The following is a 25994-nucleotide window of genomic DNA, read 5'->3' on the forward strand; positions in this document are numbered from 1 at the left end:
GTGTGGAGCAGGAGGATTTGGGGTGATTTTGGGGTGCTGAGGGGGGATTTGGGGTGCAGGGGGGAGCGGGGTGTGGAGCAGGAGGATTTGGGGCGCGGGAGGCGGGATTTGGGGCGCACATGGATTTTCGGGGTGCGGGTGGATATTTGGGGTGCAGGAAGCCGTTCATGAGTGCACACGTGGGGATTTGGGGTGCACGAGGATATTTGGGGTGCCCATACACATCTGGGGTGCAGGGAGCAGTTTCTGGGGGGTGCATACGGATATTTGGGGTGCAGGTGGCAGTTCAGGGGGGCACACGCGGTATTTGGGGTGCAGGTGGATATTTGGGGTGCAGGGGGGATGCACATACACATTTGGGGTGCAGGAAGCAGTTTCCGGGGGGCACACGCGGTATTTGGGGTGCAGGAGGGGCGCAGCTCTATAGGAAGGGGCATTTGTGGGGCGGGAGGGGCTTTGCCGGGGGTCCTGAGCGACTACAGCTCCCAGCAGCCCCCGCGCGGGGGGATCACTTCCGGCGGGGCGGGGCGGGGCCGGAGCGGCGGCCAGAGGTGAGCGCGGGGGGATTTTGGGGGGTCGGGGGGCGAACACGAACGGAGGGAAGGCGGGGGAGGGGGTTCGTGAGGGGATGGGGGCGTGGGGAGCCTTTCGGGGCTCGGGGGGCTCCTCCCGGGGTGGCCGCCGGGCTCCCGAGTGACTACAACTCCCAGCAGCCCCCGCGTGGCGCCACTTCCGGCGAGGCGGAAGAGCGGCGGCGGGCGGTGAGCGCGGGGGGCTCGGGGGGATTTTGGGGGGATTTTGGGGGGATTTTGGGGGGATTTTGGGGGCGAACACGAACCGGGAGGGACGTAGGGAAGGGAGGGAGAGATGGGATGGGGGCGTGGGGCGGGGGGAAATGGGGGATGAGTGGGGAGGGGGTCCCGGGAATGGGGGCGGGGGGGAAGGGGGTCCGAGGTTTGGGGGACCCCCCAGACCCCGCCGAGCCCCTTCCCACGCACAGGAGCCCCCCTGAACCCCCGGTTTGGGGGATTCTCTGAAGCCGTTGATGTTGGGGTCACAGCCGTACCGGGACCCCCGAATCCATTGATTTTGGGGTCCCACCCACCCCATGACCCCCCGAAACTGGGCTCACAGCCACACTGGGACCCCCAAGCCGGCTGATTTTGGGGTCCCACCCACAGCAGGAGCCCCGAACCCGTTGATTTTGGGGTCCCAGCTCCCTTATCCCCTGGTTTTGGGGTTAGAACCACACTGGGACCTCCCGACTTTTGGGGTCCCAAGCACACCGTGACCCCCAAAGTCTCCGATTTGGGGCTCTCAGCCACATTGGGACCCCCCAAACCCGCTGATTTTGGGGTCACAGCCACATTGGGACCCCCAAACCCGCTGATTTTGGGGTCACAGCCACATTGGGACCCCCCAAACCCGCTGATTTTGGGGTCACAGCCACATTGGGACCCCCCAAACCCGCTGATTTTGGGGTCACAGCCACATTGGGACCCCCCAAACCCGCTGATTTTGGGGTCACAGCCACACTGGGACCCCCCAAACCCGCTGATTTTGGGGTCACAGCCACATTGGGACCCCCCAAACCCGCTGATTTTGGGGTCACAGCCACATTGGGACCCCCAAACCCGCTGATTTTGGGGTCACAGCCACATTGGGACCCCCAAACCCGCTGATTTTGGGGTCACAGCCACATTGGGACCCCCCAAACCCGCTGATTTTGGGGTCACAGCCACATTGGGACCCCCCAAACCCGCTGATTTTGGGGTCACAGCCACATTGGGACCCCCAAACCCGCTGATTTTGGGGTCACAGCCACATTGGGACCCCCCAAACCCGCTGATTTTGGGGTCACAGCCACATTGGGACCCCCCAAACCCGCTGATTTTGGGGTCACAGCCACATTGGGACCCCCAAACCCGCTGATTTTGGGGTCACAGCCACATTGGAACCACAAACCCGCTGATTTTGGGGTCACAGCCATACCGGGACCTCTTGACTCGCCGGTTTTTGGGGTCCCAGCCACATTGGGACCCCTCCTTATCCCCTGATTTTGGGGTCACAGCCACGGCACGTCCCCTTGACCCCCTGATTTTGGGATCCCACCCACACCAGGACCCCCTGACCCCCCGGTTTTGGGGTCACAGCCAAACCGGGACCTCCATACCCCCCTGATTTTGGGGTCCCCCCCACCCCACGCCCCCCCTAACCCCCCTCATTCCACATCCCCCCCACCCAGACCCCCCCCTCCCCTCCCCCCGGAGTTTCTCTGTGACATTTCGGGGGGGCCATGGACACCTCGGAGCCGGGCAGCGCCGCCGAGGACGAGGAGGAGAAACTCCCGGAGCTCCGTCCCCGCACCCGCTCCAACCCCGAGGGCGCCGAGGACCGAGCCCCGGGCGGCCAGGCCGGCGTGGGGAACCGCAGCGAGGGCGAGGGCGAGGCGGCCAGCGCCGGCCACAGCCCCCCGGCCCGGCCCGGGCCCCCCGGCACCGCCTGGAGCGGCCCCCAGCCCGGGCCCGCCGAGGTCACCGTGAGAACGCCCCGCGTCAACTGCCCCGAGAAGGTGGTGAGCCACTGGGACGGACTGGGAGGGACACTGGGGGGACTGGGGGGGACACTGGGGGACTGGGAGGGGAACTGGGGGGTACTGGGAGGGGAACTGGGGGGACTAGGGGGGTCTGGGGGGGACACTGGGAGACTGGGAGGGACACTGGGGGGACTGGGAGGGACACTGGGGGGACTGGGGGGGACACTGGGAGACTGGGAGGGGAACTGGGGGGTACTGGGAGGGGAACTGGGGGGACTAGGGGGGTCTGGGGGGGACACTGGGAGACTGGGAGGGACACTGGGGGGACTGGGAGGGGAACTGGGGGGGACTGGGAGGGACTGGGAGGGGAACTGGGGGGGACACTGGGGGGGACACTGGGGGACTGGGAGGGGGACTGGGAGGGGAACTGGGGGGTACTGGGGGGGACACTGGGGGACTGGGAGGGGGACTGGGAGGGGGACTGGGGGGACTAGGGGGGTCTGGGGGGGACACTGGGAGACTGGGAGGGGAACTGGGGGGTACTGGGAGGGACACTGGGGGGACTGGGGGGGACTGGGAGGGACACTGGAGGGACTGGGAGGGACACTGGGGGGACTGGGAGGGGAACTGGGGAGACTGGGAGGGACACTGGGGGACTGGGGGGGACTGGGAGGGGAACTGGGGAGACTGGGAAAGGATTTGGGGATGCTGAGAGGGACTGGGAGGGACACTGGGGGGACTGGGAAAGGATTTGGGGATGCCGGGAGGGACTGGGAGGGGAATGGGGGGACTGGGGAGGGAATGAAAGGGGAATGGGAGGGACTGGGAGGGGACTGGGAAGGGATTTGAGGCCGCTGGGAGGGACTGGGAAGGGATGGGGGGAACTGAGGCGTTGGTGAGGAGGGTACTGGGCATACTGGGGGTGCTGGTGGCACTGGGAGTCCCTGGAGCTGCGCGGGGGTCTCAGCCGTGCCCCCCCAGATCCTGTGCCTGGACCTGGCCGAGGAGATGGCGGTGCCCAAACTGGAATCCTTCAACGGGTCAGTGCTGGGCTGCCCGCCTCGCCCCTGTCCCTGTGCCCAGTTTGTGCCCAGCCCTGTCCCCTGGGCCTGTCCTCAGCTTGTGCCTGTCCCTGTCGCTGTCCTAGCTCTGTCCCCAGTTTGTGCCCACCCTGTCCCTGTGCCCATCCCTGTGCCATCCCCTGTCCCCATCCCTGTCCCATCCCTGTCCCCATCCCTGTCTCTCTCCCCATCCCCGTCCCTCTGTGCCCCCTATTTTTGGGGTCCCTGACCTGGTGCCTGACGGGGGCTGGGTGTGTTTTTTGGGGTTGTTGGGGTGCCCTGAGCCGTGCCCTGCGCCAGGTGAGGTTTTTGAGGTGCCAGCTGTGGTTTTTGTGGTTTTAGGGGTGGGTGGTTTTGGGGTGCCAAGTGTGGATTTGGGGGTTTTTGGGGTTCCAGGTGTGGTTTTTGGGGTGCCAGGAGTGATTTTGGGAGTGTTTGGGGGGTTTTTTGGGGTGCCAAGTGTGTTTTTTGGGGTGTTTTTGGGGGTGCCAGGTCCCGCAGCAACGCCCTGACGGTGGCACAGAAGATGATCGAGATGTTCGTCAGGACCAAACACAAAATCGACAAAAGCCACGAGTTCGCCCTGGTGGTGGTGAACAACGACGCCACCTGGGTGGGTACGGGGTGACATGGGGACATCAGGGGCCTGGGGGGGTCTGGGGCTGTTTTTGGGGTGCCAGGAGGGGATTTGGGGTGCCAGGAGGAGTCTGGAGGTGCCAGGGGGGTTCGGGGGTGCCTGGGGCTGTTTTTGGGGGTGCCACATGGAGATGGGGACAGGAGGGGTCTGGGGGTGCCTGGTGGGGGAGTTTGGGGGGTGCCGGAAGGTTCTGGAGGTGCCAGGAGGGTGTGGGGACAGGGGACTGGCAAAGGGGACAGGGCTGGGGACAGGGACAGAGGTGGGCACAGGGGCAGGGATTGGGACAGGGTGGGCACAGAGTGGGGACAGGGTGGGGACAGGGACGGGCACAGAGGTGGGCGCAGGGCACAGGGACAGGCACAGGGGTGGGCACAGGGCCAGGCTGGGCGCGCGTGGTGGCAGCCGTGGTGCCAGCAGTGCCCCCCGTGCCGTGGCAGCTCTCGGGGTTCACGTCAGACCCGCGGGAGGTTTGCAGCTGCCTCTACGACCTGGACACCGTCGTGTGCCAGTCCTTCAGTATCCGCCCGCCGCGGGGTCACCTCGGGTCATTGGGGGTCACTGGGGTCACCGGGGTGCCAGGATTGTCCCCTGGGTGCCACCGAGGGGTCATGGGGATTCTCTGGGGTGTTCTGGGTGTCATTGGGGATGCCATGGGGTGTCCCAGGGGTGTCCCCAGGGTGTCCCAGGTTGTCCCCAGTGTGTCCCAGGTTGTCCCCAGGGTGTCCCAGGGGTGTCCCAGGTTGTCCCCGGGGTGTCCCCGACAGTCCCAGGTCCATCCTTGACCCCCCTCTCAGACCTGGATGGGCTCTTCAACCTCATGTAAGCACGGCTGGGGGAGGGGACGTTCCAGAACGTTCTGGGGGGGGGCAGGAGGGGCTGGAGGGTGCCAGGACAGGGTGGCACCCCGAGCCCTGTCCCCAGGGTGCCACCCTGAGCCCCCTGTCCCCGTGGGTGCCACCCTGTCCCCCGTCCCATGGGTGCCCCCTGTCCCGGTGGCTGTCTCTGTCCCCATGAGTGCCAGCTGTCCCTGTCCCCTGTCCCTGTGGCTGTCCCCTGTCCCTGTGGCTGTCCCCACGGTGCCAGCTGTCCCTGTGGCTGTCCCCTGTCCCTCTCCCTGTCCCCACGGTGCCAGCTGTCCCTGTGGCTGTCCCCTGTCCCTCTCCCTGTCCCCATGGTGCCAGCTGTCCCTGTGGCTGTCCCCTGTCCCTCTCCCTGTCCCCACGGTGCCAGCTGTCCCTGTGGCTGTCCCCTGTCCCTGTGGCTGTCCCCACGGTGTCAGCTGTCCCTGTGGCTGTCCCCTGTCCCTGTGGCTGTCCCCACGGTGTCAGCTGTCCCTGTGGCTGTCCCCTGTCCCTGTGGCTGTCCCCACGGTGTCAGCTGTCCCTGTGGCTGTCCCCTGTCCCTCTCCCTGTCCCCGCGGTGCCAGCTGTCCCTGTGGCTGTCCCCTGTCCCTGTGGCTGTCCCCTGTCCCTCTCCCTGTCCCCACGGTGTCAGCTGTCCCTGTGGCTGTCCCCTGTCCCTCTCCCTGTCCCCACGGTGTCAGCTGTCCCTGTGGCTGTCCCCTGTCCCTGTGGCTGTCCCCACGGTGTCAGCTGTCCCTGTGGCTGTCCCCTGTCCCTCTCCCTGTCCCCGCGGTGCCAGCTGTCCCTGTGGCTGTCCCCTGTCCCTGTGACTGTCCCCAGCCAGCAGAAGATCGAGCTCCCAGTGACGGACAACGTCCAGACCATTCCCCCCCCGTACGTGGTCAGGACCATCCTGGTGTTCGGGCGCCCGGGCTGCCAGCCCCACTTCTGCGGGGGCGAGCACGTCAAGGTCTGGGCCACCCCCAAACACCCCCTTTTCAAACCCAAAATCCTCCATTTCCGCCCCAAATCCTCCATTTCCACCCAAAATCCTCCTTTTAAACCCCAAATCCTCCATTTCTGCCCCAAAATCCCCCTTTTTTACACCCCAAATCCTCCCTTTTACACCCCAGAACCCCCAATTTCCGCCCCAAAATCCTCCTTTTTAAACCCCAAATCCTCCATTTCCGCCCCCAAATCCTCCCTTTTCCCCCCAAATCCTCCCTTTCGTTCCCCAGTTCTCCCCATTCCCCCCCTCCCCTTTTTTCCCATTTTTCCCCCTTCTCCCCTCCCTTTTTCCCACTTATTTTCCCCTCCAATTCCCCCCAATCATCCCAAATCCCCCCAATTCCCCCCCAATTTCCCCAAATCATCCCAAATCTCTCCCCATTTCCCCCCAAATCTCCCCCAGTCATCCCAAATCCCCCCAGATCCCCCCCAAATCCCCTCAATCCCCCTCAAATCCCCCCATTTCCCCCCCAGAAGCTGCTGCAGTGCCCCTATTTCTTCTTCGACGTCGTTTACATCCACAACGGGCTGGATGAGAAGGAGGACGAGAGCAGCTGGAAGGTGAAGGGGACTCAATTCCCCCAGTTCCCCCCAAATTTCCCCCCAAATCCCCCCTTTTCCACCCCAAAATCCTCAGTTTCCGTTCAAAATCCCACCATTTCTACCCAAATCGCTCCCTTTTCCACTCAAAATCCTCAATTTCCACTCAAAATTCCCACAATTTCATGCCCAAATCCCCCCTTTTTCCTCCTCATTTCATCCCATGGGAGGGATTTGGGGGGAAAAAGGGGAATTTGGGGGGGATATGGGGTGGGAATGGAGGGATTTGGGGGGAAATGGAAGTGGGGGAGCTTGAGGGAATTGGGGAGGAAAAACGGGGAAATGGGGTGGAAATTGCTGGGAAAAAAAGGAGGAAATGGGGGAATTTGGGGGGGAAAAAAGAGGGAATTTGGAGGGAAAGGGGATGGGAATGGGGGGAAATGGGAATGGGCAAATTTGGGGGGATTGGGGAGGAAAGGTGGTGGGATTTGGGGGGAAAAAAGGGCAGTGGGGGGAATCGAGGGAATTAGGGAGGGAAAATCGAAGGATTGGGGGGAATGGGGTAGAAATTGCTGGGAAAAGGGGAAATGAAGGGATTTGGGGGAAAGGGTGGGAATTTGGAGGGAAGTGGGGGGGATTTGGAGGAAATGAAAAGGGGGCGATGGGGGGAATTGGGGGGATTGAGGAGGAAAAATGGGGGGATTGGGGGGGAAGATGGGGTAGAAACTGCCGGGGGGAAAAAAAGGGGGAAATGAAGGAATTTGGGGGGAAGTGAAGGAATTTGGGGGGAAGTGAAGGAATTTGGGGGGAAATGAAGGAATTTGGGGAGAAATGAAGGAATTTGGGGGGAAATAAAGGAATTTGGGGGGAAATAAAGGAATTTGGGGGGAAGTGAAGGAATTTGGGGGGAAATGAAGGAATTTGGGGGGAAATGAAGGAATTTGGGGGGAAGTGAAGGAATTTGGGGGAAAATGAAGGAATTTGGGGGGAAGTGAAGGAATTTGGGGGGAAATGAAGGAATTTGGGGGGAAGTGAAGGAATTTGAGGGGCAAAGGCGGGATCAGCGACAACGGGGGGCCGCGAAAAGAGCGGAAATTTTTGGGGGGCAATTTCGGGCCCAAAGGAGAGGGCCAAAACGAGGGGATTTCCTCAGGGTTTGGGGATCAGAATAACCGCAATCTCTGTCGCTTTTCTGTCCCCCGCCGGGGCCTGCAGGACATGTTTGGGTTTTTCGGCAGCCTGGACACCAAAGGCACCAACTACAAGTACGAGGTGGCGCTGGCGGGGCCGGCGCTGGAGCTGCACAACTGCATGGCCAAGCTGCTGGCGCATCCCCTGCAGCGGCCCTGCCAGAGCCACGCCGCCTACGCCCTGCTGGACGGCGGGGACGGCCCCGACGCCGAGGCCACCGTCTGAGGGGACCGCGCCTGGTGGCGCCTCGGGCCGTTGGGGGACGCGGGGGAATGGTTGGATGTGGAAAAAGAAGAGGTTTCTTGAGTTGTGGTGTCTGCGGTCTTGGTTGGGGGTGACTTCTCGTGGTCCTGTGTCACCTCCAGGGACATTCTGGGGACTCCAAGGGTGGTTGGGGACGTGTGATGGCGGCGGTGGTTGGATGCGGAATGAGAGTTTTGCTGATTTGCGGTGTTTTTGTGGGGTCTGTGGTGGGGTTGGGGTGACCTCTCGTGGTCCTCTGTCACCTCTCGTGGCCCTTTGTCACCTGCAGATCATGGGGATGGGAGTCCACTTTGGGGACACTGGGGACACTGGGCAGTGCCGGTTTGGGGACACTGGGGGCACTGGGCAGTGCCGGTTTGGGGACACTGGGGACACTGGTGGCGCCGGCGGCACAGGGCAGTGACAGTTTGGGGACGCTGGTGGCGCTGGGGACACTGAGTGGCACTGGGCAGTGCCGGTTTGGGGACACTGGTGGCACTGGGGACACTGGGCAGTGTCGGTTTGGGGACACTGGGGACACTGGTGGCGCCGGCGGCACAGGGCAATGACAGTTTGGGGACACTGGTGGCGCTGGGGACACTGGGCGATCCCAGCTCGGGCCACTGGGGGGCGCTGAGTGCGTTGGCTCAGCCCCCAGCGTCTGACGTCACCCGGCGTGTGGGCGTTTCTGTCCTCTGCCTCTTCCTATTGGCTCGTTCTCAGCCAATCAGCGGCGGCGCGGGGCGTTTGAACGGGCGGGATGAGCGGAGCGTAAGCGCGGGGGGAACCGGGATATCGCGATATCGCGATATCGCGATAGGGACACCGGGATATACCGGGATATACCGGGATATCGGGAGATACTGCAAGATCGGGATCGAGAGATCGGGATTGGGATTCCGGGATATCGCGATATCGCGATAGGGACACCGGGATATACCGGAGTCCAGGGAGGGGGGCACAAGGGCCGGAGGGGGTCACCGGGAGGGGACAGCGGGGTCACGGGGGACACACGGGGACAACGGGACCGGAACAGCGCCACCGGGCACCGGGGGGGGACACTCGGGCACTGCCGGGGACACCGGCACTGGGGGACACTGGGGGGACACTGGGGGACACTGGGACCGGAGAGGGGACACTGGCGGACTCTGGGACCCGAGTGGTGGCACCGGGACTGAGGGACACGGGGACCCGTGGGAGGGACACAACGCGACCTCAGGGGACACCAGCGCTGCCGAGGGGACGCTGGCACGGGGGGTGGCACCGGGGGTGGCACCGGGACCAGGAGGTGACCCTGTGACCTGGTGACCCCCCAGCTGTGCCCGGGAGCTGCCACCGCTGGAAGTGGCCGCGGCCCGCGGGTGTCGCCGCTGCCTCGGGCTCCTGCTGCGGGGACAGGTGAGGGGACAACTGGGGACAACCTCGGGGCGGGGCGAGGGGACAGCGACAACCTCGGGACGGGGGGTGGGGACAGCTCTGGGTGCGGCTGTGCCAGCCCGAGGTGGCCCTGGCAGACCGAACAGCTCTGGGGACAGTGACACGTTCGGATGGGGGACAAGGACAGCTCTGGGGACAGTGGCACGCTCGGAGTGGGGGACAAGGACAGCTCTGGGGACAGTGACACGCTCGGAATGGGGGACAAGGACAGCTCTGGGGACAGTGACACGCTCGGAATGGCGGACAGGGCCAGCTGTGCCACCCCGTGGTGGCCCCGGCAGCGGTGACAGCGCGGTCCCCTCCCCGCAGGAGCCGCTGGCGCCGCAGAGTGGCCCGAGCCGCGCACAGGGTGAGGTCCCCAAGGTGTCCCCTCCTCCTCGGGGACAATCCCAAACCCCGGGGGTGACGTCATCTCTGTCCCCAGAGCCGCGGTGGCCCCGCAGGGTCCCGTCCTTCCAGAGCGAGGATGGCAGCGGTGACAGCGACACCGCGGTGGCCTTTGGGGACATCCCCGAGGCCGCAGCCCTCAGCGGCACGCGCAGGTCCCGGCTGCACGGGCCGGGGGACAGCGGTGTCCCCTGGCTGTGGCCGGATTGTCCCCAGGAGCGCTGTGGGGACACCGCTGTCCCCCCGCCACCCCTGGCCTCCGGCACGCTGCTCTGGGACCGCGGCCACCCGCAGGAGCCACTCCCGAGGCGCGTTTTGGGGACAAGGACACGAGGTCCCCCCCGGTGCCGGCCCTGGGGACATCGCTGTCGCCTGTCCCCGTTTTGCCGGTGACGTGTCCCCGGGGCAGCGCCAGGGCGGGGTGTTGGGGACACGCGCGGTGCAGGAGCCGCCTGCGGGCCGCGGCAGCGCGGTTCTGCTCTTCCTCCTCATCCTCATCTTCCTCCTCCTTCCCCGAGACGCTCCCGAGGTGCCCGAGTGTCCCCAGGGTGGCTGTCACCTCCCCCCCGGGTCGCTGTGTCACCGCAGGGGACAGGGACGTGTCCGCTGCGGACGGAGAAGGGACCGGCGGCTCTCGGGGTGACACCCGGATCGTCCACGGCTTGTCCCCAAGGGGTGGCAGCGACCCCAGACCGGGTCCCGGAGTCCTGCGGGGACTTGGGGACAAGGGACACCCCCAGAACTGCTCAGGGTCCCAACCCAGGGGACTTGGGGACAAGGGACACCCCCAGACCTCTCTGCCACCCGCCCGGGGCTCCCCCAAAGCCAGCGCCAGGCTCCGGCCGCTCCCGGGGAACCGGCGACACCCGCGGAAGTCGCCGTGTGTCACTCGGGGTGTCCCCAGTGCCACCAGCGAGCCTGAGGGTGGCACTGGGTGGCAGCGCCCCTCGCCCTTGGCGACACCCTCGGTACCACTGTCACCTGTCTGTGCCACCCGCCGCTCCGAGAGCCACCGAGAGGACGTGACACAGGAGCTGGCACCCCGCCAGTGTCACAGCCCCGGCGGTGTCACAGGTGCCACCAGCAGCCCCGGGGGTGGCCGCGTGTCGCTCGGGGACAATCCCGGCCCTGTCACCGCCTGGGGACAGCGGGGGTGGCCCCAGGGTGAGTGCGGGGGGTGCCACCCCCGGGTGCCACCGCAGGGACCCCCCCGAACCGGCGGGGGGTGGGTTGGGATGGGCACCGGGGGTTCTGGGGGGTGGGGGGTGGGAGTGGGGGGATTTGGGATGGGAATGGGGGGGTTTGGGGTCACGGGGCTGGATTGGCGGATTTGGGGTCACGGGGAAGGATTGGGGGTTTGGGGTGGGAGTGGGGGGATTTGGGGTGGGAATGGGGGGATTTGGGGTGGGCATTGGGGGGTTTGGGGTCATTGGGATGGGAATGGGGGGATTTGGGATGGGAATGGGGGGGTTTGGGGTCACGGGGCTGGATTGGCGGATTTGGGGTCACGGGGAAGGATTGGAGGTTTGGGGTCACGGGGAAGGATTTGGGGTTTGGGGTGGGCATTGGGGGATTTTGGGGTCATGGGGGTGGGAATGAGGCTGGGTTGGGATCACGGGGCTGGATTAGGGGGTTTGGGATGGGAATGGGGGGTTTGGGATCGTGGTGGTGGGCATTGGGGGATTCGGGGTGGGCATTGGGGGGTCTTGGAATCAGTGGGATGGGCATTGGGGGATTTGAGGTCATGGGGGTGAGAATGGAGGGTTTGGGGTGGTTTGGATGGACACAGGGGGATTTGGGATGGGCATTGGGGGGTTTGGGGTCGTTGGGATGGAAATGGGACTGGATTGGGGTCACGGGGCTGGATTGGGGGGGTTGGGATGGGAATGGGGGCTTTGGGGTCATTGGGATGGACACAGGGGGATTCGGGGTGGGCATTGGGGGATTCGGGGTCGTCGGGATGGGAATGGGGCTGGATTTAGGGGGTTTGGGATGGTGGGGATGGGAATGGGGCTTTGGGGACACGGTGACAGGGGCTGAGGTTTGGGGGCCATGGGGATATGGCCGTTGGGGTTTTGGGGTTACAGGGACAGGCATTGGGGTTCTGGGGCCGTGGTTCGTGGGGGTTTGGGGGCGCGGCCATTGGGGTTTTGGCGCTGTGCTGCCGGGCACATTGGGATTTTGGGACTGTCCCCGTGTCCCCAGCTGTGCCCATGTCTCCGACTGTCCCCGTGTCCCCACCTGTCCCCATGACCCCGACTGTGCCTGTGTCCCCAGCTGTCCCCGTGTCCCCAGCTGTCCCCGTGTCCCCGCAGGGCACAGCCCGGAGCTGCTGGCCGCGCTCAGGACCGGCTGTGTCCCCGACTGTGCCGAGGACGAGCTGGCACTGACCGGTCACTATGAGCGGCCGGAGCGCGACCAGGCCTGGCCAGGGGAGCGGCTCAAGTCCAGTTTCAGTTGCCTCCTGCTGGACCCCAGGTGTGTCACCGCTCACCTCCCCGGGCCAGGCTCTGGGAGGGTCAGACCCCAAAACCTCCGGGGTTTGTCCCTCAGGGTGACCGAGGTGTCTGAGGCTGTCCCCAGGGCTCCGGGGTGGTCCCCAGGCTCCGGGGCTGTCCCTGGGGCTCCGTGGCCCCGGTGACAGTCCTGCTGTCCCCAGGGACACCTAGTGGACAGCCAGGGCACCCCAGGGACACCTAGGGGACAGCCTGGGCACCCCCACGTGGCCCCACTTACAGTCTCGCTGTCCCCAAGGCTGTCCCCAGGCTCCGGGGCTGTCCCCAGGGCTCCGGAGCCGCGGTGACAGTCCCGCTGTCCCCAGGGCGGCCCCAAGGTGTGGCGCATCCTGGAGATCTGGGCTCTGGGGCAGGGCGCGGTGCCCGTGCAGTGCTTCCAGCACCGGGTACCCGCCGAGGCCCTGACCCGCGAGAGCTGCATGCTGGAGGCGCTGGGTGAGCCCTGGGCCCCAGATCCCACCCCAAATCCCACCCCACGGGGCCCCAAATCCCACCCCACGGGGCCACAAATCCCACCCCAAATCCCACCCCACGGGGCCCCAAATCCCACCCCATGGGGCCCCAAATCCCACCCCAAATCCCACCCCACGGGGCCCCAAATCCCACCCCAGTCCCAGCCCCACACAGCCCCAAATCGCACAGTTCCCATTCCCAAATCCCAGATCCCAAGCCCCAAAACCCCCCATCCCCACGCTCCCAGCACGGTCAGGGGGGGTCCCTGTTGCTGACCCCAACCCCTGTGGGTGCTGCCCTTGACCCCGTGGGTGACCCCCTTGTCCCCATGGGTGCTGACCCCATCCCTGTGGGTTCCCCCTTGTGGGTGTCCCCCTGACCCCGTGGTGTCCCCCTGACCACGTGGGTGTCCCCTTGTCCCTGTGGGTGCCCCCCTGACCCCATGGGTGCCCCTATGACCCCATGGGCGCCCCCCTGACCCCGTGGTGTCCCCCTGACCACGTGATGTCCCCCAGGCCTGCAGGCCCTGACCAACGCCCGCCGGGGGCCGTGTTATGGGGTGGCTGTGGCCTGGCCGGGTCCTTGGTGCCGGCGCCTCGGGGTGTTCCTGCTGCACCGCGCCCTGGGCGTGCTGCTGGCCGAGGGCGAGTGCCAGATCCACCCTGGGGACGTCCCCGGGGTCACACCGAGTGCCCCAAGGTGACACTGAGTGCCCCAGGGTGACACCAGGGGTCACTGAGTGTCCTCCTGCTGCACCGCGCCCTGGGCGTGCTGCTGGCCGAGGGTGAGTGCCAGATCCGCCCTGGGGACGTCCCCGGGGTCACACCGAGTGCCCCAAGGTGACACTGAGTGCCCCAGGGTGACACCAGGGGTCACTGAGTGTCCTCCTGCTGCACCGCGCCCTGGGCGTGCTGCTGGCCGAGGGGGAATGCCAGATTCGCCCTGGGGACGTCCCCGGGGTCACACCGAGTGCCCCAAGGTGACACTGAGTGCCCCAGGGTGACACCAGGGGTCACTGAGTGTCCTCCTGCTGCACCGCGCCCTGAGCGTGCTGCTGGCCAAGGGCGAGTGCCAGATCCGCCCTGGGGATGTCCCCGGGGTCACACCGAGTGCCCCAAGGTGACACTGAGTGCCCCAGGGTGACACCAGGGGTCACTGAGTGTCCTCCTGCTGCACCGCGCCCTGGGCGTGCTGCTGGCCGAGGGGGAATGCCAGATTCGCCCTGGGGACGTCCCCGGGGTCACACCGAGTGCCCCAAGGTGACACTGAGTGCCCCAGGGTGACACCAGGGGTCACTGAGTGTCCTCCTGCTGCACCGCACCCTGGGCGTGCTGCTGGCCGAGGGGGAATGCCAGATTCGCCCTGGGGACGTCCCCGGGGTCACACCGAGTGCCCCAAGGTGACACTGAGCAGCCCAAGGTGACACCAAGCACCCCAAGATGATATTGAACACCTCAGGGTGACACCGACCACCCCAGCGTGACACCAAGAACCCCAAAGTGACACTGAGCGCCCCAAGGTGACACCAACTACCCCAGGATGACACCGAGCCACCCTGAGGTGACACCAAGCCACCCATGGTGACACCAAGCACCCTGAGGTGACACCGAGCCCCCCATGGTGACACCAAGCACCCCAGGGTGACACCGACCGCCCCAAGCCGTGACTTTTGTTGTTTTTCGGAGACCATTTTGTTTTCCCCTCAATAAACCCTTTCCCTCGTCCCCCCGGGGGATTTTTGGGGTCCCGTCCCCACCCCGAGGCGTCCCCTGCATGGAACCGGACACGTTGGGGACACAGCTGGGACACAGCACGGCTTTACTGGGACAGGGTGACACGTACACGGTGGTGGCAGCACGAGGGGACACAGCTGTCACCCCCCCACAGCCGCCTGGCGTTTTTTGGGGGGGACGTCGGGTGGCGTTTTTGGGGGGTGCCAGGGTTGGGTAAAATTCTCATTATGAGACAGCAGCGGGCGGGGCTGGCACAGGGGACACCTTGGGGACATCAGTGGGGACAATGTGGGGTGCCCTGAGCCCCCTGGGTGCGGTGCCAGCCCCGTGTGGGGCAGGGTGGGGACACCTTGGGGACATTGTGGGGTGCCCTGAGCCCCCTGGGTGCGGTGCCAGGCCCCTTGTGGGTCATAGGGACAGGCTGGGGACACCGTGGGGACACCGTGGGGACAAGGGACAGGGGTGAGGTTTCCCATGGGGTCGGCGCTCTCTTTGGTTTCAATGTCGGGGATTTTGGGGGCGGGGGGTGACAAGTGACACCGGTGACAGGTGACACCGGCGACATCCTCGAGTGGCTCCTCGGGTGGCGCCGGGAAGGGCGGGAATGGTGGGATCGGTACCGCAGGGGTGGGATCGGGTGGTCCCGGATCCCGGGGATCTGTGCGGGAATCCCGGGAATCATCACCGCCAATCCTCGGGAATCATCACTGGAATTCTTGGAATCCCCGGGAATCATCACCGGGAATCATCACCGGGAATCACAGGGAATTTCTGGGAATCCTCACAGGGAATCATCCCTGGGGGTCCCCGGGAATCATCACCGGGAATGATCCCCGGGAATGCCGGGGGGGGGGATCGCGGGGGTCGGAGCCGCTGGCAAGGCGCGGGGGTGGCCCCGAGGGGCCCGAAGAGCGATGGTGACAGCGGGGACACGGCCGAGGTGGCAGCGGGGACACGCGGGATGGTCCCAAACCTTCATCCCGGGAATCCTCCTCTTCATCCTCCTCCTCCCAGCAGGAGCCGCCGAACCCCACAGGGACCCCCCCCAAATCCGGGCGGATCCCAACGCACAGGAGCCTCCGGCTTCTCCTTAAAACCGCCCCAAAAATCCCTCCCGTGTCGCCCGGTGCCACCTCCGTGTCCCCCCCCGTGCCGCCGCCTCCTCTGGGGGTCCCCGGAGCTGTCGCTGCGTGCGGCAATGACAACGATGGGGACACAAAACATCCGGGATGGAGCCGCTGCAGGGGACGGCGGGTGGGGACAGTGGGTGGCGTGTCCGGGCTTGGGGACAGCGGGTGGCGTGTCCGGGGTCTGGTGATCAGGTGTGCCGTGTCCCCTGCTGTCCCCCCGGGGTTGGGGACCTGGTGTGGCTCATCTGGGGACAAGGTGTGGCATGTTCAAGGTTGAGGACCGGCTGTGCCAAGTCCTTGCTGTCCCCGGAGCCGGGGAGCAAGTGTGCCAATGTCCGGGGCTGGTCGGGGACCAGCTGTGGCGTGTCCCCACTGTCCCCGGCCTTGGGGACAAAGTGTGCCATGTCGAGGGTCGGGGACAGGCTGTGCCATGTCCAGGGTTGGGGACCGGCTGTCCCCGGTGTCCCTCGGGGTTGGGGACAGGCTGTGCCATGTCCAGGGTTGGGGACCGGCCGTACCGTGTCCAGGGTTGGGGACCGGCTGTCCCCGCTGTCCCCGGGGCTGGGGACCGGCTGTGACATGTCCAGGGTTGGGGACCGGCTGTCCCCGCTGTCCCCGGGGTTGGGGACCGGCCGTACCGTGTCCAGGGTTGGGGACCGGCTGTCCCCGCTGTCCCCGGGGCTGGGGACCGGCTGTGACATGTCCAGGGTTGGGGACCGGCTGTCCCCGCTGTCCCCGGGGTTGGGGACCGGCCGTACCGTGTCCAGGGTTGGGGACCGGCTGTCCCCGCTGTCCCCGGGGTTGGGGACCGGCTCCGCCGCCTCTCCGAGCCCGCTCTCCCGGCGCCGCACATCCCGCCCTGGCGGAGCCGCGCTCGCTCCGCGCCCAGGGACACAAACCGGGCTCGTGCCCGAGCCCCCCGCGCGCTCCCGGGGGAGCAGCCCGCGGACCCTCATTTGGTGTCGCCGTCGCCTCGGGGCGTGTCGGGCTCCCAGAGGACGAACTCGTGCAGCAGCGTGTTCACCGTGTCGGGGCACTCCAGCATCACCATGTGGCTGCCCTCGTCGATCACCTTGAGGAAGGCGATCAGCAGGATCTGCGGGGGGACGGGCGCGGGGTGAGACCCCCGAGGGGTGCCACGGGGCGCCAGGCCTGCTAATGCCACCTCCTGTCCCCTCCCCCGGCAGTGGCAGAGCCAGGATGTGCCCCTAAAAGGTGACGGGAGACACCCCCCTCCCCCCCCCCCCAGGCCCCTCAAAAGTCACCTGCTGTCCCCTCCCTCGGGAGTGGCAGTGCCAGGGTGACCCCCGAGAGGTGGCACAAGATCCCAGTCCCCCAAAGCCATCCCCTGTCCCCTCCCTGAAAGTGTCCCATGCCCCTGTCCCCGTCCCTGCCCATGCCAAGGTGTCCCTGCCCACAACCCTGTCACATCCCTGGCAGTGTCCCTTCGAGCACCCTGGGACAGTGGGACATGTTTCTGCCCATGTCCTGGTGTCCCTGTACCATCCCTGTCCCTGCCCACACCAAGCTGTCCCTGTCCCTGTCCCTGTCCCTGCCCCACCCGGGCAGTGTCCCTCTGTCACACCCACAGCTGTCCCTGCCCACTCCACCCTTTCCCCCAGCACATTTCCCCTCTCCCTCCCACCCCACCCACATCCAAAACCCCCAATTCTTTCTTTTTTTTGTGTGTGTGTTTGGAGAGCGGAGAGAAAAAACCAAAAAACCCCAAACCCGCCGAGAGGGGAGGGTTCGTGCACCTCTGCCATCCTCTGGTCCTCCTCCACGGGCACGAACTTGTCGTGCATGCCGTGCACCAGCAGCACGGGCACGGCCAGCTCGGCGTGGTACAGCTCGTCCCCCTCGGGCCAGTACTGGCCGCTCATGGTGGCCCTGAGCACGAAGGACGAGACGTTGAAGGCGTTGCCCTCCTTCAGCAGCTGCTTCTCTTTGGCACCTTGGCGGGCAAAGCCGGCCCTGAAACGGGGGAGGAAACGGCGGTTAGCCCCAAAATTTGGGGGGCGGGAACACTCCAGACCCCAAAAAGGCCACCCCATGTCCCCTGTGTCACAGTGACGGTGACAGGATGAGACCCCTGAGAGGTGGCAGGAGATTCCAGCCCTGTGCCCCCTTCCCTCAGCAGTGCCAGTGCCAGGATGAGCCCTCTGAGGGGTTTCAGAAGCTCCCAGAGCCCCAAAAGCCACCCCCTGTCCCCTCCCTGAGCACTGGCAGTGCCAGGGTGAGTCCCCTGACAGGTGTCACAATGTCCCCCCCCGCGTTGTCCCCTCCTTCAGCAGCTGCTGCTCTTTGGCACCTTGGCGGGCAAAGCCGGCCCTGGCACAGGGGGAAACGGGGCTTAGCCCCAAAATTTGGGGGGTGGGAACACTCCAGACCCCAAAAAGCCACCCCTTGTCCCCTCCCTGAGCACTGGCAGTGCCACAGTGTCCCCGGGGATGGCACAGCAGCCCCCAGAAAGCCACTCTGTGTCCCCTCTCTCGGGATCAGAAATGCCAAGATGAGCCTCCTGAGAGGTGCCAGGAAACCACCAGCGTCCCCAAAAAACCACCCCCTGTCCTCTGTGTCACACTGGCAGTGCCAGGGGTGTCACAGGGTGTCCCCAGGGGTGTCACAGGCTGTCCCCGGGTGTCACTCACTTGAGGAAGCTCCAGGCCAGGCAGGGGGACAGGCAGTGCAGCACGCAGGGCCATGGAGGGTGTCCCCAGCCCCCCGAGGTGTCCCCTGGGTGTCACACTGGCAGTGCCAGGGGTGTCACAGGGTGTCCCCAGGGGTGTCACAGGCTGTCCCCGGGTGTCACTCACTTGAGGAAGCTCCAGGCCAGGCAGGGGGACAGGCAGTGCAGCACGCAGGGCGGCAGGTTGAAGATGGAGCACAGGCTGGGCTCCAGCGCCGTGGGGCCGCCGCCGTTGATCATGATCACCTTGTGCACCAGCTGCGGGTACTCGTGCGCCAGGAACGTGCAGAACGACACCCTGGGGACACACCGGGGACACTGTCACGTCCCTGAGAGTGTCCCGGTGTCCCATGGCTGCGTCCCCTGTCCCTGTGAGTGTCCTGGTGTCCCACGTCCCTGTGCCATCCCTGGTTGTGTCCCTGGGACAGGGGGAGTTGTCCCATCCCCATGTCCCATGTCCCTGTGAGTGTCCCGGTGTCCCATGCCCATGTCCCATGTCCCTGTGAGTGTCCCGGTGTCCCATGTCCCTGTGAGTGTCCCAGTGTCCCATGTCCCATGTCCCTGTGCGTGTCCTGGTGTCCCATGTCCCTGTGAGTGTCTCGGTGCCCCATGGCCACGTCCCATGTCCCTGTGCCATCCCTGGAGGTGTTCCTGGGACAGTGGGACGTGTCCCTGTCCATGTCCTGGTGTCCCATTCCCATGTCCCTGTCCACATCCCTGCCCATGCCAATGTGTCCCGTGTGCCCATGTCCCTGTCGTGTCCCTGGCAGTGTCCCTTGGAGCACCCTGGGACACTGGGACGTGTCCCTGCTCACGTCCCTGTCCATGTCCTGGTGTCCCATGTCCCTGTCCCACCCCTGGAAGTGTTCCTTGGGGCACCCTGGGACAGTTCAAAATGTCCCCTGTCCCCACCCCTGTCCCTGTCACACCCTGGCAGTGTCCCTGGCCCTGTCCCTGTCCCACCCTGGCAGTGTCCCTTTGTCACACCCACAGCTGTCCCTGCCCTCCCCACCCTTCCCACCAGAGCGTTCCCCTCGCTCCCACCCGCCACACGCACCCACGGCTGCCCAGCGGCTCCCCCAGATTTTTGGGGAGGGCCCCGCGCCCCCAGACCGCTCTGCGGGGAGGAGTTTGTGTCACCCCGCCCGGCCCGGCCCGGGTCACCTCCGGGATGTCCCAGCCTTGTCCCGAGCCAATCCCGCCGGGATCCGAGTGAGCCCCAGCGGGATCCAAACCAATCCCGCCGGGATCCGAGTGAACCCCACCGGGATCCAAACCAATCCCGCCTGGATCTGACCCAATCCCGCCTGGATCTGACCCAATCCCGCCCGGAGCCAAACCAATCCCACCTGGATCTGACCCAATCCCGCCTGGATCAGAGCCAGCTCCGGCTCCTCCTCTCCCTTTAGTCCCCGCCTAAGGAGGAGACCTAATCCCGGGTTTATCCTATTTATAGGCCCTGCCCTTCCCCTTCCCTCTCCGGGATTAGCGCTGGGACACCCAGACACACCCCAAGGGTGCTCGGGAGCTCTGAAAACCGGGATAAACGGGACAAAAATGGGGAAAAAATGGGATAAAATGGGATAAAAGTGGGGCGAATGGGGTAAAAATGAGATAGAATTGGGACAAACAGGATAAAAGTGGAATAAAAACGGGATAAACGGGATAAAATGGGAAAAACGGGAAAAAAGCGAGGTAAAAATGGGATAAAAATAGGACAAAAATGTGATAAAAATGGGACAAAACTGGGGTAAAAATGGGACAAAACTGGGATAAAAACGGGATAAAAAATGGGATTTTTATCCAGAACGAGAACGCTACACTTCTAAAACTTGGGATTTTCGACCATGGCCGTTTTTCCACGGCCCCTTACCCATAGGAGTGCCCGATGAGGATGTTCCTCTTCTTGGCGTAGCGTTTGAACACGACCCTCATGTCCTCGGCCAGGGCGTAGAAGGTGTAGGCGGCGGCCACGGGCGGGGCCGAGCTGCAGCCGTGCCCCGCCAGGTCCGGGGCCACCACCTCGTAGCCCAACCCCGAGAAAAACTCCAGCTGCTCCTTCCAGATGTCCAGCGAGCCGCCCACGCCGTGGATGAAGAACAGCACCACGTCGCCGTGCGTGCCCTTGCAGCTGGTGATGCGTTTTCGGCAATCCACCGTCACCACCTTCTTGGGTTTGCGCTTGCGGCGTTTCCCCGGCGTGGGGGTCCCGGCGGGATCGGCCGCGTCCGGCTCGGCGGGATCGGGATTTTGGCGCTCCGGGGCGTCGCCGAGGTTCTCGATGAGCAGCTGGCCGTTGCGGTAGAGGGTGATGCGGCGTTTGCAGCGCACGGTGCCGCAGGATCCTTCCTCGTCCTCATCCTCCTCGCGTCGCGGCGGATCCCGCGGGGACGCCGGGCGGTTTTTGGGGACGCTGTGGCGGACGCGGAGGACGCGGCCGGGTTTGACCTCCAGGAAGGTGAAGCCGTCGCCGCGGTCAAGGCTGTCCAGCGGCCCCACGGCGTTGGGGCTCTTGCCCAGCAGGCAGCACAGGAAGCCGTCGGTGATGCTGGTCAGCATGGTGGGGATGCCTGCGGGGCGGGGAGAAAATGGGGAAAATTAGGGGGAAAATGTGGGATAGTGGGGAAAAAATGAGGGGAAAATGAGGGGAAATCAGGGAGAACATGGAAATCAGGGAGAACATGGAAATCAGGGATTCAGCCCCAGTTCCTGCAGGTGGATGTGGCAATGGGAAGCTGACGGTGATGCTGGTCAGCATGGTGGGGAGAAAATGGGGAAAATTGGGGGAAAATGTGGGATAATGGGGAAAAAATGAGGGAAAAATGAGGGGAAATCAGGGAGAACATGGAAATCAGGGAGAACATGGAAATCAGGGATTCAGCCCCAGTTCCTGCAGGTGGATGTGGCAATGGGAAGCCGTCGGTGATGCTGGTCAGCATGGTGGGGATGCCTGCGGGGCGGGGAGAAAATGAGGGAAAAATGAGGAGGATTAGGGAAAAAAGTGGGAAAATTAGGACAAAAATGAGTGGAAATGTGGGGGAAATGTGGGGGGAAATGAGGGGAAATCAAGGAGAACATGGAAATCAGGGAGAACATGGAAATCAGGGATTCAGCCCCAGTTCCTGCAGGTGGATGTGGCAGTGGGAATGCCATGGGATGTGGCTGGTGAGCATGGCGGGGATGCCTGCGGGGGGAGAAAACGGGGGAAAATGAGGAGGATTCGGGAAAAATGTGGGATAATGAGGGGGGAAATGTGGAGAAAAACTGGGTAAGTGTGGAAAAAAATGAGGGGGAAATGGGAAAAATGGGGGGAAAAATAGGGGGGAAAATGTGGGAAAATGGGAAAATTAGGACAAAAATAAAAATAAAAAATAAAATAAAATAAAATAAAATAAAATAAGGAATGGAGGGTGTGGAATTGTCCTGGCTGTTCCCAAAGCTCCTTCCTGCAGTGGAAATGTTGGGAAGTTGGGATTTTTCTGGGAATAGCTGGAATGGGGGCATGGAGGTCAGGAATGGGTTAATTGTGGATGAGGGAAAATGAAGGTGGTGAATTATTGATGGGAAAACAGAGCGGGATCCGGGGGGATCCTGGCGGGCGGGAGCCCCGATCCCATCCCTGCGGGATCCCAGTTCCCATCCCTGCGGGATCCCAGTTCCCATTCCTGCGGGATCCCAGTTCCCATTCCTGCGGGATCCCAGTTCCCATTCCTGCAGGATCCCAGTTCCCATTCCCAAGGGATCCCAGTTCCCATCCCTGCGGGATCCCAGTTCCCATTCCCAAGGGATCCCAGTTCCCATTCCCAAGGGATCCCAGTTCCCATCCCTGCGGGATCCCAGTTCCCATTCCCAAGGGATCCCAGTTCCCATCCCTGCGGGATCCCAGTTCCCATTCCCATGGGATCCCACTTCCCATGGGATCCCAGTTCCCATTCCTGTGGGATCCCAGTTCCCATTCCTGTGGGATCCCAGTTCCCATTCCTGTGGGATCCCAGTTCCCATTCCCGTGGGATCCCAGTTCCCATTCCCGTGGGATCCCAGTTCCCATTCCTGTGGGATCCCAGTTCCCATTCCTGCAGGATCCCAGTTCCCATCCCTGTGGGATCCCAGTTCCCATTCCCGTGAGATCCCAGTTCCCATTCCCGTGGGATCCCACTTCCCATGGGATCCCAGTTCCCATTCCTGCGGGATCCCAGTTCCCATTCCCGCGGGATCCCAGTTCCCATTCCTGCAGGATCCCAGATCCCTCTGGAGCAGCTGGATCCACTTCGATCCCCCCAGGCAGGAGATCCCAGTCTGAGATCTCCCCATTCCTGATGGAAATCCAAGGAAACCCCCTGAAATCCTGGAATTAAGGCTGGGAATCCCCTCTGGCATGCCCTAATCCGGCATTTCCGGGGACAAATCCCGGTGGGAATTGTCGATCCCGGGGATCCAGCCCCATCCCGGCCTCATTCCCGGATTTCCATCTCCCGGGAACATCCAGGGAGGGAAAAGGCAGGAGAAGGATCCCGGTGGATGTGGGAAGTCGGGAATGCTGCCGTTGCCATGGGAACGGGACAGGATTGTCCCAGTTCCCAATTCCCAGCCTGAGCCCGGGTCCTGCACGTCCCATCCCTGGATTTGGGAATTCCGGGAATTTGGTGCCGGCTCTGTGACGGGAATGGCGGGATCCAGCTGAGAGATCCAACCGAGGGATCCAGCCAAAGGATCTGGATGAGGGATCCTGGAGCCAAAGGGATCCAGCTGAGGGATCCGACCTCGGGATCACGTCAGAGGGATCTGGACGAGGGATCCCGACAGAGGGATCCTGAAGCCAAAGGATCTGGCCGAGGGATCCAGCTGAGGGATCCGACCTTGGGATCACGTCAGAGGGATCTGGCTGAGGGATCCTGGAGCCAGAGGGATCCGGCTGAGGGATTCTGCCCTGGGATCCTGCTGGGAGGATCCTTCCATGGGGATCCTGACACGGGGGCTGGCACGGGGGACACGGAATGATTTGGGAGACGTGGGAATGGCACAGGGAGGGAGCAGGAAAAGGGGAATATCCCTAAGGAATGGGGCTGGGAAAAGGGAACGGGATAAAGGGAACATCCCTAAAAAACCGGGCTGGGAAAAGGGAACATCCCTAAGGCAAAGAGAAGGGAAAGGGGATCATCCCAAAGGAAAAGGGCTGGGAAAGGGGAGCAGGGAAAAGGGATGATCCCCCAAAACCGGGGCAGGAAAAGGGAGGAGAGAAAGGGAAACAGCCCTAAGGGAAAGAGACGGGAAAAGGGAACATCCCTAAGGAACAGGAATAGGAAAAGGGAACAGGAGAAAGGAATCCCGAAGGAACAGGGCTGGGAAATGGAACATCCCGAAGGAATGGGGCCGCGGAAAGGGAGCAGGGAGCAGGGAATCTCCGTAAAAAACAGGGCCGGGAGAAGGGAACATCCCAAAGGAAAAGGGAGCAGGGAAAGAGAACAGGGAAAGGGAACATGCCCCAGGCCCCGGGCCCCTTCCCCCCCGGCGGGAGGCACAAAAACCTCGGGACAGGAAAGAGACGTTGGGATCCGGGGTTGGGATCCGGGGTTGGGATCCGGGGTTGGGATCCGGGGTTGGGATCCGGGGTTGGGATCACTGTTTGGGATCTGGGGCTGAGATCAGGCACTGGAATCAGCCTTTGGGATCAAGGTTTGGAATAAGGGTTTGGGACCAGGGTCTGGGATCTGGGGTTGGGATCAGGATTTGGGATCAAGATTTGGGATCTGGGTTTGGGATCAGGTACTGGAATGAGGGTTTGCAATCAGCCTTTGGAATCTGGGGTTGGAATCAGCCCTTGGAATCAGCCCAGCCTCTCCCCGCCAGCCAGGGCCAGCTCTCCCCGAAATTCCAGCCGGAATTCCAGGGGGACTGGGGACCCTCCCGCAGCAATCCTTCCCCGCCGTTGCATCACGAGCGGAGCTTCTTCCTTAAGTTGGATTTCCAGGATAAATCCCCCCTTCCTCCTCCTCCTCCTCCTCCTCCTTCCCCTCCTCCCTCCCCGGGCGCACCTGGAGAAATCCAGGTTATCCCAACCCCCCCCCCCGCTCCTCGCATCCCAAATTTAATTTCTTTATTTTTTTCAATTCCCGCATTTTTGGGGGTCATTTTCCGCCCCCCTCCGGCGTCAGGACATTCCCGCAGCACCGCAGAGAGAGAGACGGGGGGGGGAGGGAAGGGGGAATTAAAATAATCAGCGCTCACCTCATTTATTGCCGGGGGATGTCGGAGATGGCGATGGGGACGAAAAAGAAAATATACATAAAAATCCTGGGATTCCGCAGAATTCCCGGTGGGAGAAGCAGCGCGGGCGATGCCCGAGGCGGTGGGGAGCAGGGTGGGTATAATCCCGATTTATTTATTTTATTTTTTTTCCCCCTCTTTCCCGGCGTTTTTGGAAAGGGCGGGAGGGAGGAAACCTCTTCAGCTGCCTTCAGCACCCCTCCGAAAAAATCCCCCGAATTCCCGAAATTCCCGAAATTCCTCCCGCGGGCGCTTGTCCCCCGCTCGGCGGGGACTCGGGGGGGGGTTTGTCCTTGGAGCTGTCGCCATGGAAAGCCCCAAATCCCTCCTAAGGGGGCGGGACCTGCGGGTGATGGACACCGGGATGGGCCAGTGACAGCGGCGGGACCCGCGCGGGGACACGGACACGGACAGGGGACAGGGATGGGGACAGGGATAAGGGAGGGACAGGGATGGAGATGGGGACAAGGGGGGCAGGGATAAAGGACAGGGATGGGGACAGAGAAAAGGGGAAAAAAAGGGAAAAGGGACAGGGACAAGGAAAGGGACAGGGAGAAGAACAGGGATGGGGACAGGAAGGGATGGGGGCAGAGGTGACATTTGGGATGGGGTGGTGACACTGTGGTGGTTGTGGGGCGACAAAGGGCACGAGTGTGGCCTGGCCATGAGGGTGACAGTGCCACCGACCTGTCACCGCCACAAAGGTGTCACTGCCATGGCGGTGTCACTGCCACGAAGGTGTCACCGCCACGAAGGTGTCACTGCCATGGCGGTGTCACTGCCACGAAGGTGTCACTGCCACGAAGGTGTCACTGCCATGGCGGTGTCACTGCCACAAAGGTGTCACTGCCACAAAGGTGTCACTGCCATGGTGGTGTCACGCACGTGGCGGTGCCATGAAGGTGTCCCATGTGTGGCAGTGCCACCCGTGTGTCCCAGCTCAGGTGACCGTGTCCTCCTGCCCAAAGAGGCCAAGCACCAAAGCAGCGCTGACTTTTGGGTCTCTTCCCCCAAATTTCGGGGTTTGGGAGGGGTGAGCCTCAGCCCCTCATCCCTGCTGGGACACAAAACCAGGAGGGAAAAGCCCGGAGGTGCTCCTGCACTTGGGATGGGGCTGGGATTGATCCAGGAAAGGAAAATCCTGGGATTGTTTGGCTTGGAAGGACCTTGACCCGCATCCAGCCCCATCTTGGACCTTCCGCTGTCCCACCTTGCTCCAGCCTCTCCTTGGGCACCTCCGGGGCTGCGATCCCATCCCCGTGTCCTGGAATCCCATCCCTTATCCCTCTCCAGCCCTCTGGGAGCCCTTTGAGGCACCGAGAGCGCC

At 63.7% G+C, this 25994-nt stretch overlaps 3 protein-coding genes across 4 annotated transcripts; 2 read left to right on the forward strand and 1 right to left on the reverse strand.

The window, feature by feature from the left end:
* The first annotated feature begins 746 nt into the window (after positions 1-746).
* Positions 747-8121, forward strand: BABAM1 (BRISC and BRCA1 A complex member 1). 2 transcript variants are annotated; one of them, XM_066205454.1, is made up of 9 exons: positions 747-761; positions 2246-2575; positions 3518-3576; positions 4090-4210; positions 4672-4750; positions 5029-5053; positions 5917-6046; positions 6559-6645; positions 7840-8121. In XM_066205454.1, the coding sequence occupies exons 2-9, from the start codon at positions 2297-2299 to the stop codon at positions 8038-8040; spliced, it is 981 nt and encodes a 326-aa protein (XP_066061551.1). In that variant the 5' UTR covers positions 747-761; positions 2246-2296; the 3' UTR covers positions 8041-8121. The 2 variants fall into 2 exon arrangements, with proteins under 2 accessions (XP_066061551.1, XP_066061552.1); XM_066205455.1 differs by lacking the exon at positions 747-761 and having other exon boundaries at positions 1645-2575; positions 6562-6645.
* A 697-nt stretch (positions 8122-8818) lies between these two features.
* On the forward strand, positions 8819-14569 carry ANKLE1 (ankyrin repeat and LEM domain containing 1). Its single transcript, XM_066205411.1, has 7 exons — positions 8819-8829; positions 9375-9456; positions 9805-10066; positions 10177-11046; positions 12198-12400; positions 12704-12833; positions 13367-14569. Exons 1-7 carry the CDS (start codon positions 8819-8821, stop codon positions 13552-13554), a joined length of 1746 nt encoding a protein of 581 aa, XP_066061508.1. The 3' UTR covers positions 13555-14569.
* Positions 14570-14647: 78 nt separating this feature from the next.
* ABHD8 (abhydrolase domain containing 8) lies at positions 14648-24964 on the reverse strand. Its single transcript, XM_066205451.1, has 5 exons — positions 24629-24964; positions 20277-20973; positions 18531-18701; positions 17472-17688; positions 14648-16810 (listed from the first exon to the last, which is right to left on the reverse strand). The coding sequence occupies exons 2-5, from the start codon at positions 20960-20962 to the stop codon at positions 16667-16669; spliced, it is 1218 nt and encodes a 405-aa protein (XP_066061548.1). The 5' UTR covers positions 20963-20973; positions 24629-24964; the 3' UTR covers positions 14648-16666.
* Positions 24965-25994: the final 1030 nt, after the last annotated feature.

Source organism: Chamaea fasciata, unplaced genomic scaffold, assembly GCF_029207755.1.
Source record: "Chamaea fasciata isolate MVZ Bird 193981 ecotype frontalis unplaced genomic scaffold, bChaFas1.0.hap1 SCAF_28, whole genome shotgun sequence".
NCBI lineage: Eukaryota > Metazoa > Chordata > Aves > Passeriformes > Sylviidae > Chamaea > Chamaea fasciata.

Bases quoted from the DNA above. Each gene is read 5' to 3' on its own strand.
- ABHD8 (XM_066205451.1), bottom strand. From the start codon at position 20,962: ATGCTGACCAGCATCACCGACGGCTTCCTGTGCTGCCTGCTGGGCAAG. The intron at 18,702-20,276 runs GTAAGGGGCCGT...GTGTGTCCCCAG, and splicing joins CTCATCGGGCACTCCTATGG to GGTGTCGTTCTGCACGTTCC. The intron at 16,811-17,471 runs GTGCACGAACCC...GTCCCCCCGCAG, and splicing joins AGGACCAGAGGATGGCAGAG to ATCCTGCTGATCGCCTTCCT.
- BABAM1 (XM_066205454.1), top strand. From the start codon at position 2,297: ATGGACACCTCGGAGCCGGGCAGCGCCGCCGAGGACGAGGAGGAGAAA. The intron at 3,577-4,089 runs GTCAGTGCTGGG...TGGGGGTGCCAG, and splicing joins AAACTGGAATCCTTCAACGG to GTCCCGCAGCAACGCCCTGA. The intron at 4,211-4,671 runs GTGGGTACGGGG...GTGCCGTGGCAG, and splicing joins TGAACAACGACGCCACCTGG to CTCTCGGGGTTCACGTCAGA.
- ANKLE1 (XM_066205411.1), top strand. The intron at 9,457-9,804 runs GTGAGGGGACAA...CCCTCCCCGCAG, and splicing joins GGCTCCTGCTGCGGGGACAG to GAGCCGCTGGCGCCGCAGAG. The intron at 12,401-12,703 runs GTCAGACCCCAA...CGCTGTCCCCAG, and splicing joins CCGGGCCAGGCTCTGGGAGG to GGCGGCCCCAAGGTGTGGCG.